General features: G+C 44.1%; 1 protein-coding gene across 12 annotated transcripts in view; it reads right to left on the bottom strand.

Moving 5' to 3' along the window:
• TRIM9 (tripartite motif containing 9) overlaps positions 1-22,894 on the bottom strand; it is a 102,462-nt gene that overhangs the window by 37,289 nt on the left and 42,279 nt on the right. For all 12 annotated transcript variants that reach the window (XM_037054289.1, XM_037054288.1, XM_037054286.1 and 9 more), the window contains exons 2-3: positions 11,651-11,746; positions 9,973-10,095 (exon numbers count right to left, since the gene is read on the bottom strand). In XM_037054289.1, coding sequence (XP_036910184.1) covers positions 9,973-10,095; positions 11,651-11,746 — 219 coding nt within the window. The remainder of the gene's footprint in view (positions 1-9,972; positions 10,096-11,650; positions 11,747-22,894) is intronic.

Consider the following 22,894-nt stretch of genomic DNA (forward strand, 5'->3'; position numbering starts at 1 on the left):
TAAAGGAACACGAATTATTTTATTTTTTAATCAGTAAAGAAACAGGAAGGTTAAGTTTCTACTTCTTGGCCAGAAGAAAACCACTCCCTAGTAAAACATTAAAAAATGCCAAGACAAGTGACCTATATCTAATATACCACTCTTCTCTGCTATATAAGGCTTACCCACATTGCTCCCATAAGGTGTTTCTATATTTTGGTAGCCAGTGCAACAACACTGCCAGATAGCAGAAACCTCGGCAGTCATTATTTGCTACCCTAATGGCATCTACCAGGAATACGTCTAACACTAAAAGTCCAAATAACAAGCACATACTCGATGTAAGCCCAGTAATACAAAGTGAGTCTGTTTCAAGGCAAAATAGACTAAATTGCTGTGTTCACTTTCCAGAGCATTCGGCTCAATGATAATTTTATGGCCTAAATGTGCTGAAATAAATACAATACTAATATTCATGAAAATTTAAGTCTGCTTTTAAAAATTTCTTTCTCAATCAAGGTTTGTTTGGTGCCCAAGGAGCTGTCTGTGTCGGGACTCCCCGGCTACTCTTAAGAAGCTTCACTGCTGCTCGGTGAGTGTCAGTGGGGTTTGCCGTGGCTCCTGTGTGCCATGGGTCAAACTTCTCATGCGGACTCAGTCTCCCTGAGTTCCTGGCTGTCAATTCCCACTATTACAACAATAGATTCTGGTCTATCTTTTTACATTTTAAACCAACCATTTCACAATGATCACCATAGCCTGTGATAAAATCACTGCTAAAAATTAAGCTATGAAGTTCCCAGAAGTAGCATTTTTGGGTGCATTGTAATTGACTTCTAGTGTCTGAATTAAGTTAGAAAGATTCCCCATCTTATGAAAATCAGCTAGACAGAACTTTTAAGAGTATAAATATTTTTTCTCTGAGTGTTTCTATCAGCCCTCTTACTTGCTCCCTTCCTCACTCTGTTATTTCTACCCTTTTTATCATTATTTATTTCTACACTGTAATTTGTATGAAAAACAATTCCCAGGAAGCTGCCATGTCTCTTTTTCTTTGAGTTTCATGTTTCTGTGCTTTCGCTCTGATGCTCCAGAGAAACCCCTGGCAGCGCATCCCAGCTGGTTGGACTTGAAAGCTCCTTTTCTCAGGAAACGTGTGAGTTGCAGGAATGACACAGACAGGGGCCGGGAACACAGCCTTCCTGCTTTCATCTGTATTAAAGTCTACACCAGCTCTCCTGGGATAATGAATTAATCTGTGGTCCGAAGTTTCGGAGAAGACTCTCACCATTTTATCAGCAATCACCATCTGTTCTGGATGGCAAGTGCTTAGCAATCATGTGAACTGTTTTATTTCATCAAGTGGCAAGTTTATAAAGGGGAACCTGGGACTGGACTGTGGTGCCCCGTTGAGTGCTCAGACTCTGTCGGCAGCATAGAGCAGGCCATGATGGCTTCTACAACACAAGTACAACACTTTGTGCTGCCTACCCCAAACTATATTTTCTCATTCCATCTCTAACAAGTCCATCCCTTCCCTCCACTCATATCATACTATACATGCAGCAGCAAGCACTAAGGTTAAATAAGGGAAACTTTATTATCCTATCTGATTTTTTTACCTTGGTACCCTTTCCATACCCCCATTCATCTCTTCATCTTAAAGGTGGCTCTTTACATTTTTCTTTCTTTCTTCTAGTTAATAAACACTTTCCCCCATCGCATTCTCTCTTATCATGGAATCTGGAGGGATACTACTAATAAATTTTTAGTCTAAGCAAACACTAACATTCTCTTTTTCTTATTTCAAGGAATTCTTCTAAAGGTGTCCAACCCGCGGCCTGCAGGCCACATGTAGCCCAGAATGACTATGAATGCAGCCCAAGGCAAAATTGTAAATTTACTTAAAACATTGAGTTTATTTTTGTGATTACATGTCATAATGTATTTAATGTTTGGCCCAAGACAACTCTTCTTCTTCCAGTGTGGCTCAGAGACCCCAAAAGGTGGGACACCCTTGATATTATGCCATTACAGTTTAAAATAATTTCCCCTAAGTATAAGCTAATCTTTTTTTTCTATTTGAGGAACAAACCCTTTACAGATGCAAGCTTGAATTTATTCTTCACAGGTCCTTTTGGTGTGTGTGTGTGTGGGGGGGTGTTTCTGTGTCTTCTATCATGTCTTGAAGCAAGATGACAAATTAATGTTTGAAATTGATTCATCTGTGAGTTGTAGGTGACGTGCGATGAATCTATTTTACTAGATTCATCTAGTAAAATAAAGGATTCTCCTGTTGCTTTCCTACAGTTGAATATTATCTCCTATATTATCATGACACTCACTGAAACTTAGAGGCATTTAAATTAAGAAAGAACTTCTTTATTTTCTCACATGCCACCATCCTCCCATGCAGTTTTTGGCAAATATTTCCCTTTCTCTTCATATTACCCTCTGTTCTGGTGTTACCCGTTCATCCACATTAGCAACTAATCATTTCAAAGACAAGTCTGAGGCTTTGAGTTTTTAGTTAAGAAAAAAATCATTGAGGCCTATTAAATAAATAAAATACTGTACCTGATTTCAGGAAGGCTTGAGATTTTAACAGTAAAGCTCTGAATTGTCTATTCTATAAGTATAAATGCCACGAACAGCTTCACCAATCAACACTGAGTAGAATGTGCAATGCGCACTCCTAGTGTATAGAAGACTGTGTACTCTTGTACCAAAAAGCCGATGGAGGAAGGAATATAAGCCATTTGGAGAGATAAACACGTTAGTGCAGTCCCACCCACACAGGAGAACATTTACAATTTATGGTGGGCCACAGTAAAAGTGATACTTGGAGTATGGTATTTTGTAGAACGTGAGGCACAGTGGGGTGCTGAGGATTACTCCATCATGGTGGAAGTATGCGTTATGCCTTCTAGAGGTAAGAAGTGTCATTCACATCTGGGTTTAGGCAGGGGTATTAAAGAAGTTCTGTGACTGTCCTTGATTAGCACTGCCGAAGTGTGGAGAGAGTGTTCAAAGGTATGTCCCCTAACCTTGGTGAGCTCCAGCTGCGTGCGATGGTGTCCCAGGATTCCATGGGCACCCTGGGTGCTCTATTGCATACAGACCTGCTGGGACCTTTGCTCCTATGCAGTGGGAAGCAGAGGACCACAGAATCTGCCAGATGAAATAGAAAGGAATTGTCCATTAAAAACAGACCTGTAATTAATAATAATTGTGGGAAATTATTACAGTTGCCCCCCTGAGGAGTTCTGATGAGGAGAGTAGAAGTTTTAAGTTGTTATAGTGTACCTAATTTGTCCAAATATCTTCATTATAATAGACTAATTGAACTTCTTGCCTGTAATTTTATTGGGATTGAGCTGATTATTGACTTAAATGTGTTGTTTTTTCTTTCTAGTAATGGCTACAGCCAGTCAAATACTATATAATCATTTTTTTAATTTATTTTTTTGTTTTTTATCTTTAGAGAGATGGGGAGTGAGGGAGAAAGGGAGGGAGAGAAAAGTCAATATGTGAGAGATACATCCGTCAGTTGCCTCTCTAATGCCCCAGCTGCCCACAACTCAAGCCCGTGTCCTGACTGGGAATCGAACAGCAACCTTTTGGTTTGTAGGTCAGTTCTCGATCCACTGAACCACACCAGCCAGGGCTATATAATTATTTTTAAATTCTTTGTGAGCTTGAGCAGGCATTACTTCTTCCCTTCCATTCCCTTTTCTTTCCTCTCTTTTTTTCCTTTTTACCTCCCTCCTTCACTCCCTAAACTAACTCTCTCTCTCTCTGTTTTACTTGCCTATCATGAATCAATGGCAAAATAACTGAAGTAAGCAGTTTGGCAAGCCAATAACATCCCTAGTGTAAATTTATACTCAATGATATGACCATATAAGTATTTTTTACAAACATAATGGGAATATAACAAGCAATACATAATATATAATAACAAAGATAATGATGATGATAGTAATTATTTTAACAAAGTCTAACAGTACAGTAGTATTAAAAATCAAGCATTCTATAGGTAATTACAATTAGGACATGGAGATTCTCTACAAATATGAAAAGCTCTATAAAACAGTAAGCTTTAACATTATCCCTCAGCATTCTTGCTGAGTAATTTTGTTGGCATGTTAATTTACCAACCACCTATGGAAATTAAAGATTAGACTTTTTGAGAATGTTTTCAAATAACTATAACTTTCTTTTTCCCAGAGGATCTTGGAGCTGAAAGGTAACTAAGAAGATAACTATAACATACTATTCAACACATGAACTCATTTTTTATTTTATTTTATAAGAGGGAAAGAGCAGGGGGCGGGGGAAGAGAGGGAGAAACAATATGTGAGAGAAACACGGATTGGTTGCCTTTTGCACGCCTGCTGCTGGGGACCTGGCCCAGAGCCCAGGCATGTGCCCTGGCCTGGAATTGAACTGGTGAACTTGTGGTTTGCAAGACAATGCCCAACCCATGAACCATAGCAGTTAGGGTTGAATTCATCTTAAAATATTAGGATGATTGCAAAATTATTTCAAATTCTGAAAATTACATAAATACAAATAATCCTCAGATCTTTCTTTGGGTTTAGCAAAAGAAAAACAGTGTTTGTAAAGTTCCTGAAAAAAAAAGCATAGATCTCATTAATAAAACATTTTAATTGAAATGTTGTCACAAATCCCCTGTGAGAGTCACAGATAGAGAGGACAGTCCTCGGGGCGCTCCTCAGCTAAGGAAGATCTGGGAATGGTGTTAACAAACCATACAGACGGAACAGGAACCCTGGGGATCCAGTCTGCTCTGTTGGTCACTGGGATGCTGCCCAGTAATTCCAAATATGACTGGTAATATTTCTTGAAAGCTCAAAAGCTTTTCTTTTCTCCAGTAGCTTTCTGACATCAGCTTTAGTTTACCACATCCTAAAAACAGATATTTGGTTCCTAGTGTTTTTTTTTCAAACCACAAAATAGTATTCATTGTAATTTACATTTCAAATGGTGTTCCTAGAATGTGGTCACGACTGCATATGTCTCGAAGCCTTTTTTTCCAGCTTTTAAAAATAGTTCACCAAACTTTGTGAACTATTTTATAGGGTGACCAATTATAAACTCAGGCCACTAAAGAATTTCCGAGGTTCAGGGACAGTGACACCCACACATAGGCGAATTCTTCACTATAAACGATTATTTGTAAAAAATCAGCCCGTAGGAGCCCTTCTGTGGTGTGCTGAATGAACCAGATTTCCAGTCATTTTCTCTCAGTAATAACACCAGTAATAATAGCGAATATTTATTGAGTACTGTGTTCAGTGTTTTTCAGTGCCATACGAGGTAACGACTACATCTAGCCTTATTGTACACACAGGGGAAAGAAATGGAGACATTCGCTTGCCCACAGTCACAGACCCAGTACATGATAAAGCGTGTCCTCAAACCCTGTCTTTACGACACTCTCACCACTCTGCTCCATCTTCCTCAGAACCAGAAGTATTCAATCTGCTCAAGCCATTAGTGCTTTCAGAGAGGGGCATGAGTAGACTACAAAGACTGTATTTATATACACTCTCCTTCCAGCATCCCTAGCCTTTTGGATTGCTCAAGAAGAGAAAGTTGCCAGAAAACCACACACATACAAAACTCTCCTTTTTGTCAGCAAAAAGTAGGCCCCCGGAGAACTTGGTCAAAGGAAGCAGAAGACCCTAAGATTACCCCTGCTGGCTGCGAGTGATGGGTTAGCTAACGAAGGCAGAAAGAAGAACTGTGCTTGGCAAGTGATGTCTATAAAAGGCCAGTCTTTTCTCACAAATCTGAGTAGCAACAGCAATGACAAGAAAGGGGGAAGGCGGAGGAGAAAAGCCGAGAGAGGGAGACATGGAGGCTGGCATCAGCAGTCACAGCATCAGCACTGCTGGCTGTTTTCAGAAGCAGTGACAGATACAATCAGCTGAAACAGCAGAGAAACAAATCCCTCGAGACAGAAGACACAAGCGCTTTGCTGCCATGGGGGACAACCAGCCACCTGTGTCTGGTTTCTGTAGCCCTCTGGGATCTGGGGCAGGGGACCCCCCCCCTGGGTGGAATGGGGACAGGCAGCTGCCTCTGCTCAGCAGCCCCCCAAGCATTAGTGTATCCTATGGGTCAGGCCACCGGCACCAATGCACCATCACGGCCCTGGAGTCCCAGTGATGTGTCAAAGCCACTCTTGTGTGTCTCTATCTGTGTCCTCAGCACAGCCCATAACTAATTTTCATGTAGTCCCATCCTGCAGAAGCAACACTAGCGCAGGACTGGGGAGCTTTCATGCCCCTCGGCCACTTTTTGATAGAAATAAATGATGCTTTCTCAATTTCCTCTTCCATTCCTGCCCTTATATCTCTCCCATATAGAAACTTGGAGTGGCCACTATAGTCACCATCCATATGACTTATCACAAATTGTTCATTGTATTCTGTTTAATTGTGCCAGAAAAGTGTCTACAATATTTTTAAAAACAGATTTCAGTTGAGGAAAAGTTGAAGTTTTATGGCTAGATACTGAAATGGCTGGCTCATATTTAGAGGGAAACCTCAGCTGTCCAGCTCATTTCATATACACAGCTGTGTTTTCACTTTAGAGCACTCTGTGTGATTCAAATGGTGCTTTGAGTGCTTACTATAGCAACACAAATTCTGGGTTTCTGGAGCATGCTAAAATGAAGGGCTATAGTGACGATCTTTTAATACTGTCAGAGAAGCAACAGAAACAAAAAACATCTGTCAGTCCTCATAACTATCTGGTTGGAGCAAGACCAGGGTGCACTGTGCTAATCGCCACCTTCTTCCCTCTCGGCTTTGCCAAACCCTGAAGGCAAGAATGTAAGCCACCATTAGTGCACACCTCCCCAAATTTGGGCTACTCCAGTGCCAGCTCTTCCAGGGTGCAGTCTGTGACCCTTTTAGCTGGAAGTAACTTTGCCCCCCTCCCAACTTCTATGGCATTGGTGTCTGGGAGCTCACTCTCTACCTACCTGTACTGGAGTCATGGTGGGTGTGACTTATCTCACACACTGAAATGTAAGGTCCCCAAAGGCAGGACTCATCCTGGGTCATCTGTCTCTCATCCCCCACCCCCCGGCCAGCACTCAGCTCCTACCAGGTGTGCATTAGGTGCTGGCTGACTGATGAGAGGGTGAGGGTGGGGACAAGCCTCCTCTGCGCATTGTGCTTCTACTAGCCAGAGGCAGTACAGTGTCATGGTCCAGATTCCGGGCTCTGAAGCCAGGTTACCAGCACTGGAATTCTGGATCCTCTGACCAGTTCTTAATATCATGGTGCCACAGTTTTCTCACCTCTAGCATGGGGATATTTGTAATAACCACCTTGTAGAGGTGCTGTGGGGAATTGAGGAGTTGATCCCTGTACCACAATGTGTACAGTGCTGCCTCAAACCAAGTGTCCCCAGCATTTTTGTTTCTGTTGCTTCTCTGACAGTATTGCTATTAGGAAAGTCAGGGCTTGGTTGCCAAGCACGCTTGTTCTGTGTTGCTCACTGGGCAACTACAGACTCACATCTCAGAGCATTTCTAGATTTTAATTCAGATCTTAAATTGGCGACTTTAGAATTTTCATTCAGACCTAACCTGACTATCTTGGGCGAAAGTGTTTATGGAACAGAAATATTTTCTAGATTTGTTGCAGCTAAATCTGTAAGATTGATATCGACATGGTGAAACTTCCAGGAAACTTCGTGGGTGAAAACAGTAGCTTTAATACTGCGCCCTCCCGCCTCCCCCACATATTAGGGATTCCGACATATGTTACCAAGAGACACTGCCCAGTGGTCCTGTAGGGAACTCGCCCTACGTGATTCCCAGACTTTAGAAGACGGGAGCCTGGAAACTGATGAGCTAGAGAAAGCCATGTAAGTAAAACTTGCCCTTATTCAGCATGAACAGGCCCCTGAGGAACCTCCTTTGAGAGCTCAGTGCCTTCCTGATCACCTTCGTTTCCAGGGCAAAGGCTCCACCAGGCGGGGTTGGTGCAGTGCCCCTCAGGGTTGATTGTAAGATGACTCACCACCAGGAGACAGTATTGGTGGCTCTGGAAGGTGTGTTACAGCCTTGGCCTGTTCTCTAAAAGAAGAGGCCAAGGCTCTGTGAACACTGGAGCCCCAGGCACTTTTCTTTCCAAACTCCTGGTTCAGATTCAACTTCCAGGTGTGCAATTCTCTTTATCGAGGAATCTGCTGAGCCTCTCCTGGACCCAGTTCTGCTTTGCTGTCTCATCAGGAATGCTCAAAGGGACATGGTTCTGATACAGGGTCAGAGGAGGTCTTGCTACTGAACTTGATGATGGGGCACAGCTCTCAAGAACCCTCTCGAGAGCCCTTTTTGGCCCGGATCCCATTGTCACAGAGTGGCCTTCTGTCTACTTCCATTCCACAGGTCCCTTCACAGGGACAGCTGGGCAAGTCACAGAGGCAGGGGAAAAAGTTTTATATTCCAGCTATATTATTGCCCTGGCTCTGCAGAAGGAAGCAGCAAGAGTATGGCTCTAAGAGTGTTTTGAGGAGCAGTAGGTGGGGAGTGGAGGAGGGTGCTTTGAGGAGGCATTCGAAGTAGGGGTTTCTTCACCTGTGCGGAGTGGTGGGCAGCTTCCTCGGGGGAACGGTGTTCTGTCTCGTGCCGCCTGGCTCCCTGACCTCATGGGCTCTGGGTCCTGGTGTGTGAGTGGGGCACAGAGGAAGGACTGGCAACTCTGCTGTTCAGGGCTCAGCCCTGCCAGTCTTGCTGCAGGTCTCGCTGAGGTCTCATGACCCTGTTAGGACCTCGTTTCTTGCCTTGTTTCTGGGAACTACAAACTGGGTACTGGTCTGGCTCAAAGCTTCCCTGCCACCAAGCTTTAGTCTCAAATCTTGTCAGCCGTGTTCTCTTATTTCTTCGCTTTCAAACTCTTCCTTGGTTCTTCTATTGGACCCTAGTCTTTTAGAAATGGCACCTGTCTTGTCCTTCAGGGACTAGAGCCTGTTCCAAACATGCAGGGAATATCTGTCACCAACTGGACTGTTCACTGGTGACAAGCAACCGGCTCCCCCAAGGCGAGTCCACTCACTGCTCCCCACCATTGAAACTCCCTGGTGTTGGCTGCCCAACCCCAACACGGAGCCTAGGTCAGACCTCATGTCTTCTCCCACCTCAGTCCAGGCCACAACGGCACACTGCCCACCCACCATCCACTGGTAGTCACCCTGAGGTCTACTGGGCATGTGTATGTACCTCTGCTGACTTTCTGTTTCTGAGCTTCCCTGGGCTGGGCTCTTCCCATCTATCTAGCCTGCTCTCCGATGTTGCTGCCCTGCTCCAACTGGGCAGTGAATGGGATATCAGATGTCCCCAGGAAGACCAGTCCTGCCAGTAGGGAGCCAGACTTGTAAGCAGTGGATTCTGCTGTGGGATGACAAGTCTGTACAGCCGTCCAAAGGCACAATTCACTTCAAAGTTAAGACAGATCTTGTTTGCTTTCTGGAAAGTACAGGTTCTATTTCTTGATTCAAAAATACATTATATCTCTGTGTAGTCACTCCTACCACCCTGTCTAAAATTTCAACCCTCATCCTCAGTACCCCCATCCCTCTTTCCTTATTTTTTCTTAGCACATTTTACTAATATACTAGACATTTTACTTACTTACCTTGCTTATTGTTAATCCTTCCTGGTAGAATATAAGCCCCACGAGAGCAGGAATTTTGACTGACTTTATTATGCCTATACCCAAAGCAATCTCTGGCCCAGAAAAGTCACTCAACAAATATTGGTGAGTTAAATGAACAAGTGAGTGGTGGATAAAGGCTGTGCCCACTCCTTGTCAGCCAGGTCACTGGCCACCCCCGGCTGCGGGCATCCTGCTTCCCCCTCCCGTCTAGCCTGCCCATCTCGGTCCTGGGAGCCCAGCTTGTTGGCTTTCTGCCGCACCCCCCCCCCCCCTGCCGCAGTGCAGCTCTCACCTTCAGCTTGTGCTCGTGCTCCTTGTTCACGCGGGCAAGCAGCTGGGCTTTCCTTCTGTTGAGGGCATCAATAAGGGCATCACACTGGGCCACCAGGCAGGCCTCAAACTCCACGCTGTTCTCCTGTGTGAGAGGGCACACTTCTCAGCCACACAGTGCCCGGGTGCCCCCGGCTGCCAGAGCAAACAGACCTGGCCTGTGCACTTGTGGGGCACAGATCCCCAGTGAAGACGATGAAGAGGAAGTCTGTCTACAATGCACATTGGGCATCTCCAAAATAACTGGCTAAATTTCATTTCATTACACTAATAACACAACTGAGTAAACTGTAAACTTTTGGGGACTGGCAAGGAAGGAATAGCTTAGCTTATCAAATTTTAATTTACACCAAAGCCACAAAGAACTGTATTTCTCTCTTAATATAAGTATAGATATTTTGTGGCCATTTTCAAATGCAAGGTCTTCTTTGTGTAAGGCAAGTATTAGCAATGGCTTGAGCAACAACTTCCACAAATGCAAAGTTTTGGCTTTCATGCCAATTGCTTTTGAGTTCTCAGAGAAGTCCCCTGCAAGGTATCATTGAAGAGCTCTCTATGCCCCATGCAGGGCAGTGTTGGGAGGGAAGGGGGAGCCTTCTCCTTATAGGCTCTGATTTAGACCAGAAAGAAAGCTTTGTCTGATGAGGAGGTGAGGTTCAGAGGCAAGCCTGGGGCTGCATTTTTCATGCCAGTGAAAGAAAAGAAGGGACTCTATTCCTTTGGAGAACAGAAGGAAGGGTACAAGCATTTGGTTGTTAGGGAATCAGAACTTTTAACATGGCATATGTGCCAAAAATAGGCAAAGAAATCAGTGTGAGATGCTTTGGAAAGCTGGCTTACATTTAAAAAGCCATTTCTGCCTTGACAAGGGTTAACTATTAGCTCAGAAAGACAATTTACTGGAGGCCAGAGCCAAGGCTACTTCTGTGAGGTAAATCTGAAAAGAACAGTGAACAGTGTAGAAAGTCATTATTTTGGCTTTTCATGTGATTTATGGCTTCTCCCGTTGAGCTTCCAAATGCTGGCTGATATGTTGGTCATCATGTCCAGATAGAGCAATCTGAAATTGTAGTCACCAGGAGAGCATGGCTGAAAAATATTTAAGTATCTAAGTAAGGGAGAAGCATTCCTATGGGACAGGAAGGAAGGAAAGGGGAAGAAAAGGAAGGAGGAAAGGAAAGAAGGAAGGAAGCTAGGAAGGAAAGTAAGAAGGAAGGAAGGAAAGAAGAAAAGAAAAAAGAGATAGTGTGACTTGTTTGTTACCATCAGATAAAACATAATCATTGCAAAGTGTTTGGGGAACCTATAGAGTTAAAAAAACTCAACAATAGTGACTCTAAATTCACAAAGAAATAAGCCTCTTTCTAAATACACAGTAGTGGGGAATTAGGACCTCTGTGTAGAAGAGAGGAACCACTTGGAAAACCAGGTTCTTTCTGCCTTTTTGGCAAACATAACCACTTCAAGAAGGGATATCTTTTAAGTTGGCCTGTATGTGTGTCTGTATGTATTAGAAGACACAGAGCAGAAGAAAATAGTGGGATTTTCCCCACCACACATAAAATAAAAGAGAAGAAATGGATAAATGCTTCCACCACATAGTGACATCTTAACCCCTGGGGTCTCAGTTGCTGTGGTACCTGGATCTGCTGGACCATGGTGCGGAGCTGCACCAGGAACTCCTTGGCTTCTTTCGCCCTGTCCGACAGCCCATTCAGCGCCTGGGAGAGCTGGCTCTGCAAAGATGAAGAAGAAAACCATGGAGCTATAACCATGTGAAGTAGTAACAAGATCACACAAGGCTGTGTTGACCTGACACCTAAGTCTTCAGCCTCTTCAGACTCTTTTGTCTGAACTGGGCCACTTTGCCAACATCTGTACTTGGATTCTATTAACAGTGGCCTCCAGATGCCTTCCACAGGCTCCTGAGTAGTTTCTCCTCTGAAGCAGTGAGAACTTCTGGCCATCCAGTCAAAAGCCCTTACCAGCTAATATTTGCCTGGAATTTCTTTATTTCTTATATAATTAATTCAGCAATAATTTATTCAATACCTATGATTTGCAAGAATTAAAAAATGAAATCCGATGATCTTATAATTATCAACATTATTTATACCAAAGGACTATTGGTCTGGGGTTGGGGCAGAAGGAGTGAAGAGAGTCAAGCACAGGAGAGGGAAGGAAGGAAGCATCACAGGTGTGATGCTCTGGGGTCATTTAAATGTAAAGATAGATATGAAAAACACCATAACACTCTTCCTCATTAACATCCTCCTCCTCCTCCCAAGTACAGCCCTGTTGCCCTAGCTCTTCTCCACACCAGCCTCCTAAACCAAGGCGTGCTGTCTTTGTGATTTCCCACACCACTCCATCCTTATAGGGATACAGCTTCCGGGGGGCACATGTCCGGGGAAGCGCTGGCTTCCCCAGCCTCCCTGTCTCCTGGGGTGGCCATGGGCCTTGCTGATTGATGAGACCTAAGTGGAAATCATCTGGGGGTGGGTGGAGTCTGAGAAAGCCTCTGCTTCTCTCCTAACATGGTACCAGTGTTGCAGGTGCATTCTTCTTCCATTTTGTCCCTGACTTTATGGCAAATGTCTTGTGATTCTTAAGAGGAGAAGGCCGACATGATAAGGGAGCAGGGTTGGAAAGAGAAAGAGCCTTAGTTCCAATGGCATCTTTGAGCAGCTGAACCAACACTTGAAGTCTCCTACCACTAGGCTTCTTGTTAAAACTAACTTCAAGTCTCTTTGCCAGAGTTTTCCATTATTTGTAGCCATCGCCATTGAACTTGGTACAAAACTCCAACACCCAGCAGCCCAGGCACATCCTTCCATCCCTCCAGTAAACTACAGTGACACACTCCCTTTCCCACATGCATTCTTTGAAAACTAAAGCCCACTTTCCTCCTTGCTAACACATGCCTCATCTACTCTTTCAGTGAAAAAGATGGAATCTTAAAATTATATCTCTTGGTCCTATGCATGTTTTTCTCTTATATTTGCTTTATTTAATACAAAGTTTGGCACTAAACCTCTTTGAGAATATGCATGCCAAATGCTTGCTGGAAGTGATGTAGGGCAGTAGAAAGAACAAAGGCTTTGGAAGGGCTTAACTTCTGGCTCTGCGCCCTTATTAAGTGTGGCCTTGAAAAAGTTAACTAACTTCTGGTTGAGTTATTCCGATGGATAAGATGGGAATAATAATAATAATAATATATTGTAGTTGGGTTATTGTGAGGGTTTAGTGGATTCACTAATGTGAAAGTTCCTTCTATTTAAGGGTAGTGGTTAAGGGAACTATTCTTTTTTTAAAATATTTTTTAAAGATTTTATTTATTTTATCTTTAGAGGGGAAGGGAAGGAGAGGAGAGAAATATTAATGTATAGTTGCCTCTCATGAGTCCCCTAGCTGAGAACTGGCTTGCAACCCAGGCATGTGCCCTGACTGGGAATCGAACCGCAATCATGTGGTTCGCAGGCCCGCGCTCAATCCACTGAGCTACGCCAGCCAGGTAAGGGAACTATTCTGAATTAATAAATGCTGCCTGATATTGGCTGTTCAGACTTCTACCCATAGTTTTACCTCATCCATAAATAGAGAAGAATACTCTTATTCTTGGGTGTTGTGGGCATTGCATCACATATAATACCTAAAGCCCAGAATCATGCTAGTACATGGTGTGTGCTGAATACACATTGGCTGTTATTAACTCTTATTTACCTTCTTCCTTCCTGCTCACACATATCTGTTGACTGGCTGGGGGCATTTATTTATTTTGTTTAAATTTTCAATATATTTTATTCATTATGCAATTACAGTTATCCCATTTCTGCCTTCATCCCCCCCCACTCTGCACACCCCTTCCCACCCACATTCACCCCCTTTAGTTCATGTCCATGTGTCATAAGTTCTTTAGCTTCCACATCTCCCATACTATTCTTGCCCTTCCCCTGTTTATTTCCTACCTACTACCCATGCTACTTATTTTCTGTACCTTTCCCCCCTCTCTCCTCCTCCCACTCCCCAGTTACTAACCCTCCATGTGATCTCCATTTCTGTAGTTCTGTTCCTGTTCTTGTTGTTTGCTTAGTTTGCTTTTGCTTTTGTTTTAGGTGTGGTTGTTAATAACTGTGAGTTTGCTGTCACTTTACTATACATGTTTTTTATCTTCTTTTTCTTATATAAGTCCCTTTAACATTTCACATAATAAAGACTTGGTGATGATGAACTCCTTGAACTTGACCTTATCTGAGAAGCACTTTACCTTCCCTTCCATTCTAAATGAAAGCTTTGCTGGATACAGCAATCTTGGATGTAGGTACTTGCATTTCATGACTTGGAATACTTCTTTCCAGCCCCTTCTTGCCTGTAAGGTCTCTTTTGAGAAATCCGCTGACAGTCTGATGGAAAGTCCTTTGTAGATGACTGTCTCCTTATCTCTTGCTGCTTCTAGGATTCTCTCCTTCATTTTAATCTTGGCTAATGTAATTATGATGTGCCTTGGTGTGTTCCTCCTTGGTTCCCACTTCTTTGGGACTCTCTGAGCTTCCTGGACTTCTTGGAAGTCTATTTCCTTTGCCAGATTGGGAAAGTCCTCCTTTATTATTTGTTCAAATAACTTTTCCAACTTGTTGCTCTTCCTCTTCCCCTTCTGGTACCCCTATAATTCAGATGTTGAAATGTTTAAAGATGTCCTGGAGGTTCCTCAGCCTCTCCTCATTTTTTTGAATTCTTGTTTCTTTATTCTCTTCTGTTTGGTTGTTTGTTTCTTCCTTCTGGTCCACTCCATTGATTTGAGTCCCAGTTTTCTTTCCATCGGTGTTGGTTCCCTGTGCATTTTCCTTCATTTCACTTAGCGTAGTCTTCATTTTGTCATCTATTTGCCACCAAATTCAACCAATTCTGTGAGCATCCTGATCACCAGTGTTTTGAACTGTGCATCTGATAGGTTGGCTATCTCTTCATCGCTTAGTTGGTATTTGCTATGGACCTTTGATCTGTTCTTCCATTTGGGCCATTTTTTTTGGTCTTGTTGCACCTTTTATGTATGAGGGGCACAGCCTTAGGTGTTCACTAGGCAGGGCAACCCAGTTGCTGCCTTATGACACTATTGTGGTGGCGGGGTCTGAGAGGGAACAATGGTGCTTGCTCTGCTCTCTCTCGGATTTTAGTCCCTTCCACAGCATCCCACAAGCAAACTGGGTCCTTCTGGTGCTGATTCCTGTGTGGGTGGGTTTGTGTACATTCTAGAACCCTGTGGGACTCTCCAACAAACTCTCCTGTGAAGCTGGGAGTCTCTCCCAGCACCTCAACCCCCACAGGTGTTTTCAGTCTGTTTATTGAGGTTTTATTTCCCCTCACTGGGACCCTGGGTTGTGCGGTCTGCCTGGCTGGGTTTATCTGTGCTGGAATGTGGGGCTGCTCAGTCAGCCAGCCACCTTTCGTGCCTCAGTGGGCTGGCCCACTGCCTCCCCACGCCCGGGGTATGCAAGCCACCTCTTTTTTTTTTTGCTTCGACCCCTCTTCGTCCAGCCACCTGACTCCGCCCCGCCTACCAGTCTGGATGAATGTGTCTATTTTAACCCCTTGGTTGTTGGACTTCTATACAGTTCAATTTTCTGTCAGTTCTGGTTATTTTTTTGCTTCTAAATTTGTGTTGTCCTTATTTTGGTTGTGTGAGGAGGCACAGTGTGTCTACCTATGCCTCCATCTTGGCCGGAAGTCCCTGACTGGGGACATTTAAAGAGGAGATTCCTTTAACACTTGTGCTTTATGTACTCAGACTCTGGGAGGCTAGACCAACAGCACAACTAAGTAAGAAAAAGCACAGAATGAGGCAACACTTGCTGAAAGGGCTACTCAGTTCTTTATCACTAGGTTCCAGCTGCACTATAATCTGGGGTAAAAGTTTTCTCCTCAAGAACTTTTTCCAGGGGCCCACGGGATGAAGGAAGAAAAGAGGGTCTTATTTGCAAGAGTGAGCAACACAATGAGAGAAATTCTAAAGGAGAAATTTTTTCACTGTTACTTTGGAACTCATAGCTCTTTTTTTTTTTTTGAATGAGTAAAAGCTGGCTGGGCTACCACAGTTTTATTCCCCTTTTTATTATTATAGTAAGGCATATAACCTATGCGTCAGTAACATTTGGAGGTTGGAGCACAGAGGCTAAATCCCTTTGGCTACACAGCTACCTGATTTCTTATATTCTAGCTTTGCAATTAATTTTGTAAGTAATTTAAGTTAATCCTCACCCCCCAAAGAATTGTTAACCAGGTGCTGCTATACACTTAGAAAAAAGTTATTCTGTAGTTGACAAAGAAGGCTGGCCTCATTCACTTGCAGGATTTTATAGGGCAAAGCAGTAAGTGAACTGGAAAAATCTATTTATCTGCAGAGTTCCCCTCTTTGCATCGATGTTCAATTCCGAGGACACATTCTACCTGGAAAATGACTGTTCTGGTATTTGATAAACAACTGCATTATAAGATAAAGATCTAGAAACCTTTCTCTGAAGCTTTGCTAAATTGTAGAAATTAAGCAGGAGACAATGAAAAATCCTGGAAACTGTTGATCACTAGAAAATGCTCTTATTGTAAGGATTTACATATGGGTTTTTTTATAGTATAGTCTTTTGATCACATTTATAAACTACATCTGATATAGAAGAACTTTATTATTGCTTAGTTTTGATTCTCAGAAGCATTTAAATTCCTGCTCTGTACTCACAGAGATGGTCTGTATTCAGGACCACAGAGCAACCCTGTGAATTTGTACCAGCACACTGAAGATGCAAATACTTAGTGTGTGTTTTCGTTATAGTGTCTCTGGCTGTACATGCCATTAGAAGCTGTTTATAAAGCTCTGGCATGACATTCTGACTCCTTAGATATTTGTTTTCCAATTTCCTGAAAAGGTGTCATGATTAGAAAGTGAATGAGAGTGAAAAAATGATGTTGCTGAAGAATTTCCAGCCAAGCACTCAGAGCATGCTCTGAATAACCAAGCTCTCCCAGGAAGATGGCAAGTTGTCCGTGGCTTGGGGAGAGAAACAAAGAACTCCGCCTCCTCCTCCCTCCTCTCCCGACCTCCTCCTCCAGTTCCCACCCAGACAGGCTCCCCTCGTCTCCTAAAAGACAAAGTGTTACAGGAGATTGGGAGCTCGATCTGGGAGTGCATATAGAGGAAATTTCAAATCCTATTATTATTCAGGCTCAGCAAATGGGGAGTGCATTCTATGCACCCTGACCAACTCCGTACTTGCCCGTGCATTCGCCCAGCCCAGCTGCTGAGCATGCTCAGACGGAAGACAGGGTCTCCTTTCCTTTCCTGCTGTAAACATTATTCATGTGTCATCCATTCCCTTCCCCATGCTGCATCCCCTCCCCACCTACCCCTGCTTCCTGGGCCCAATTTACTACAACTATTGGATGGAGGCAAACTGGGGCAAATGCAGGAAGCTTCCTGGCTGTCTGGGATCTGAAATTACAGGCATAACCTCTCTGCCTCCCCAGGGAAACTCTGTCAGGGCACATGTTGCTCAGGACTGTAACCCATTCCACCTTCTTCTCGGGTGCCGAGGTCAGCACGAAACATAGGAGGGAAGTGATAATCCACGCAATGCGATTCTGTAGGAAGCCCTTTTCCCCCTCCCCTCAGAGAATAACAATTCTTCTTGAAGAAATACTGATTTTTGAGTCTCACTACATACTGACATTACATAATTAAAAAGTAAAAGCAAGAAATTCTAATAGCTGCACTATATTGGCCATTTATGCTAAGCCAGAAACGCTGACGGGAGTTTTAATACGCGCCCAATTTAAACCCAGCCACCGTTTTGCTATTCGGCGGAGGCTCAGGGAGGATACGCACGAGATCAGGTCCAACACTCACACACAGAAGGGCCAAACACAAACCGTGGCCCGATTCCACAGCTGTGCGCTTCGCTTCTCCTCCCAAAGAAGAAAACTCCTCCTTCACTCATGAAGGAAGGAGCAAAACAAACCCATGGTAAGAGCATGTGAAACCAAAGAAGATGGATTGATAAGGGGATTACAATAGGTTCTGAGGGAGTTTAACTATGCTTAACAATCAAACAATATGTAAACCATAGCATGGCTAGTTAACCTATGCAATGTTCGACTTCTTTTCCCTGCATGAAGGTTTTTGGTGAATTTGAAAAGGATCCCCTTCAAAGTGAGGGGCTTATGGCAAGTGCAAGAAGCTTTGGATTGGGGGCCGATGCTGGCTTTATTCCCTAATGACCTGAAACCTGGGAAGAAACTAAGCTGAATGTGGAATAACATAAACAAATTAGAATTCACCAAGTGAAGCTTTAAGCTGAGGACCTTCCAAGCTGAGTGGCCCAGGACTGGACTCTCCTCACTAAAACTTCTGTCCTTCCTGTATGTACCCCTCATGTCCCCACGAAGAGATCTCTCCTCTGGTTTCTCTGATGGTGGGAGTTCCTGGACCAACCCCAGTTCCAGCTCACTGTAGTGGCATGAGAAGGAAGCCTCAGAGGCTGGCTTGCCTGGAGGTGCCACCCTGTCTCTAAGCCCAGTAGCAGGGTTAGGGGAGTGAACAGGTTGTGATTTGAAAACTGAGTAGCTGAGCCTGGGAACTGAAATACACAGTCTAGGGGTGAGAGAATGTGTGTGTGTGTGTGTGTGTGTGAGAGAGAGAGAGAGAGAGACTGAGTATGTATGAGAGACTGTGAAACTATGTGATTGCATGTGCATATATGTGTGAGTGTGAACGTGAGTACAGAGTGGGGAAGGGTGTAAGAGAATACGTGAATGTGTGTGCATNTTGCCTGGAGGTGCCACCCTGTCTCTAAGCCCAGTAGCAGGGTTAGGGGAGTGAACAGGTTGTGATTTGAAAACTGAGTAGCTGAGCCTGGGAACTGAAATACACAGTCTAGGGGTGAGAGAATGTGTGTGTGTGTGTGTGTGTGTGAGAGAGAGAGAGAGAGAGAGAGAGACTATCTGAGTATGTATGAGAGACTGTGAAACTATGTGATCGCATGTGCATATATGTGTGAGTGTGAACGTGAGTACAGAGTGGGGAAGGGTGTAAGAGAATACGTGAATGTGTGTGCATGAGATTTCTCATCAGTAGAGTAGGCTCCTGGCTTCGGATAAAACTGGTGTCAGAGGTCTGATGAGTAAGGAATTTGTCCACTCAACTGCTGCTTCTTTCTCATTGGTTATGACAAAGAGTCTCTCTGTGGCCAAACTTTATTGAGGCTCCTCTGAGCTGTATTCTCAATGAGGCCTCAACTTTGGCCTATGAAGACTTGAAGAAAACACTAACACAGTTTCAAACACCTCAAGGCCACATCCCTAGGATAACATTAACCCCCCTTAAAGTGTTTGTCTGAGAAAACTCAAGGCTGCCAAAAGAAGTTACTGTTTGTTCCAGGCATTCCCTACAGATAGGGCCCTGTCTCCCAGTCTCTGGGGGAGGCTAGGAGCCTAACCTCAGTAATCGCCTGTTAGCACAACCAAATGGGTATTACATGAGCCAACTCCTCCTTCCCACTTTGCGTAATTTTTCTCTTATCTGACTCCGCTGAGCTCCTGCCTACCTCCCCCCTCCTCCTTCATTCTCCCTTTAAAATGCCCAGTCATCTCTGTAAAAATTGAAGTTGAGACCCGTTAATGCTAGACCCATTTTCCTATCATAAAAGTATATCACTGATTAAAATCTGTCCCTACTATGTCACCCAGTGCTTGACTTTGTTTATCTCTGACAGTGGCAGACCCAGGCTCTGACCCAGGGAGAGCTGGGGCAATCCCTGGGCAAAGAGCCGGCCCTTCAACGGGCCCAGGTTAACTTCAGGACAAGTAAGAAAGCCTATCACTAACAGACCCAAGTTTCCCTGCGTAAACTGGCACAGCTCTCACATATGAAGCAAATCTCACCGTTGCTGCTGTGACCCTGACCCGGTAAGTTGTGTGGAGGACAGAAAGAAGGAAATCATCATGGACTGTTAATCGAACACACTGTCACGTGTAACCCACGTTCCCACTCTTCAGTGCCGGCCCTGCAAGCACAAGCACACGCCCTCCCCCGAAGTGTAGGCAGAATGCCATTTACCTCCTTTAAAAAACAATTTAAATCCAAGCATTCTGTTTCAGTCACTCTTTAAAGCATAAACAAGTACCAGAAATGCCATTATCTAATCAGATTGTAGCCACTGAATGAAATAGATGGGGAAATGGAACCACCATAGGCCAATGGGGTTAAGAGGATAAACTTTAAGGTCAGATGGAACCAGGTCTAAATTCTAGCCTTTTATTGTGTGATCCTGGACATATTACCTAACTGTAGTGGATACTGCGGTGCTCTGCCGAGACCCCCTTTTAAAGGCCAATACCTCCTTTTTCCAGCTGCTGCATACATCACTGTTGATAGATTACACTAGAAATTGCTCTTGCCAACAGAGCAAAATGCAACTGCATTGCTCAAGGCTATGCCCCTTCTGGGGAGTCCCATGAGTGGCCGCTGGGAGCCCCTTGTCTTGATTTGAGAACAACCCTCCAGGGCCATCTCAGTTCCAGAACTGCCTGCAGGGTGGGCGGAGGCCACGGCAGACCACTGCTCTCCTTTGCCTTCTCACTTCTCACTTCTTTACAGGCGGATCTACTGAGAGTACTCCCCAGCTCAGCAATCCTAGGCAACTCTCTGAGTCTGTCTGCAGGGAATCCCATCTAAAGTACTAGACTTTCTAGGCTTAGTTTTCTCATCTGCAATGGGGGTCAATAACAGTACCTACATCATAGGACTGNCAGTTCCAGAACTGCCTGCAGGGTGGGCGGAGGCCACGGCAGACCACGGCTCTCCCTTTGCCTTCTCACTTCTCACTTCTTTACAGGCGGATCTACTGAGAGTACTCCCCAGCTCAGCAATCCTAGGCAACTCTCTGAGTCTGTCTGCAGGGAATCCCATCTAAAGTACTAGACTTTCTAGGCTTAGTTTTCTCATCGGCAATGGGGGTCAATAACAGTACCCACATCATAGGACTGTTGTGAGAATTATATGAAATCATGGATAGAAAGTTCTTGTATATAGCACCTGGCATATTGTAAGCATTTGTTTAACAAGTAGTATTATTTATATTAAATTAATGTTAAAATATATATAGGCATCATTAAAACACTCAGCCGTACCCCATGTCCCACTTTGGGGTTTGGTCAGTTATAACTACTCAGACCGTGGGGCAGGTTGTGGTATTGCTCACAACCTTTCGCTCCCTCCCCATTTTGCCACATGACTTGCAGGGCCTCCTGTAAATGAAGAGCATGTCCCTGCTGTCATCCTTGGCCAGGTGAGTGGCTTTGGCCTAAAGAGACATTGTGATTTTCTGCCAGCTCCTTTGTTCTTCTTAAGTGTCCCATGACTCTGGTAGAGTGTTGATAAACTGGCTCTCAAAAAACAAAAACAGATTCTGATCTAAAGTGTTTGCCAATTTCCATGGTGTATTAGCAAGTTGACTTTAGGCTACCCAAATGATATCACCGAACATGGAGCTGGAATAGATGTGCCCCACCAGCCCTTTGGAGCCAGGGCAGCACACCGGTGGGCAGGCCCCACCCAGTGGCTGGGGGCCTCAGAAAGAAGACATGTACAACACCACTTCAGACCTCTGAAATTCATACGAACAAGAAATAAGCCTTCATTGTATAGGCTTATTTGGGGGTGTCTTGCCACCAATACAGATAACAATTATAATTTTTCCCTTCATGACTTATGAATTCAATCATTATTCATGGAGTCTCACCCTGGGCCAAGCAGGGCTCCATGGTAGAAAAATAATGACAACGAAAGTAAACACTATCCCTTCCCTCAGGGAACCATCATTGCCCCCAAACTACCACTATTTCGAGCTTAGTAACGTCCATTTCAAAGTTCTCTCCCTGAGGCTCTCTAACGAAGCAGAAGAAGACTAGAATATTCTAATAACTGACAACAAAGACGGAGTTTCTCTGTCTCTCAGGGAAAAAGGCAAAGTATCTGCTTTCCTAGCAAGACATGGCCCGTGCGGGCACCGCTGGAATTCCACAGATACCCTTAAGTCCATCAAACCGAGATGCTTCTCTGCTTTAGACAGGAAGTTCTTAAACTGGAAATACAAATCAACATGGCAGGATTTTTTCTGTAATGAGATGAGGAGCCACTTTCACCTCATGGCACCCAAAACTCCCAAAACAAATAAAAAACCAATGTTCACCGTTTCTTCGGGGAAAAATTAATTTGCCATGTCTCTATGGCTTTTGCTTAGCGTGCTGGAGGCTGCAAAAGAATTCATGCGGCGACGGTGACTGAAGGCAAGAAACTTTAATAAAGCATATGGGCTGCAAGGTCAACATCGCTCTGCCCAAGGCTCTGTCAGAGAGCATCCCTGTCTATGGATATTCTAAGCCATGGTATGTGTGTTGTTAGGCAGTTACTAAGCATTTACAGCCAAGGATCAAAAATACGCCTTCCTTGGGCTAAGCCTTTGTGTAAATATTGGATTTCACATCTCAGAGATGGACTGCAGGAGAGACCTCCTTTGTGCAAATGCTGCCTTTCCTCCGGAGAATTCCGGGGCCCAGCCAGCAGGCTCTAAGTCCCTTTCCAGAGGGCTGTTTCCTCTGCGATCCCCCTCTGGCTGCCTTCAGGTCCACAGTCCCTGGTACGCCATGTTCTCCCAGGGGCTGCAGCATTCTCTTTGTCTGCTAGTACACCAGGGAACAGTTTGGAGAAGGAAAACAGATTTGAAACCTATAAATTTTCAGTTCTCTATAGTATTTAAGTGACCCAGAGAGAAACTCTCAGTGCTACAATTAAGGGCTTTTCACTGTATAAGTAAAAACATGCTCTTAGAAATGTATGT

This window comes from Sturnira hondurensis, unplaced genomic scaffold, assembly GCF_014824575.4.
Source record: "Sturnira hondurensis isolate 20B ecotype Veracruz unplaced genomic scaffold, ASM1482457v3 Scaffold0008196, whole genome shotgun sequence".
Lineage (NCBI taxonomy): Eukaryota > Metazoa > Chordata > Mammalia > Chiroptera > Phyllostomidae > Sturnira > Sturnira hondurensis.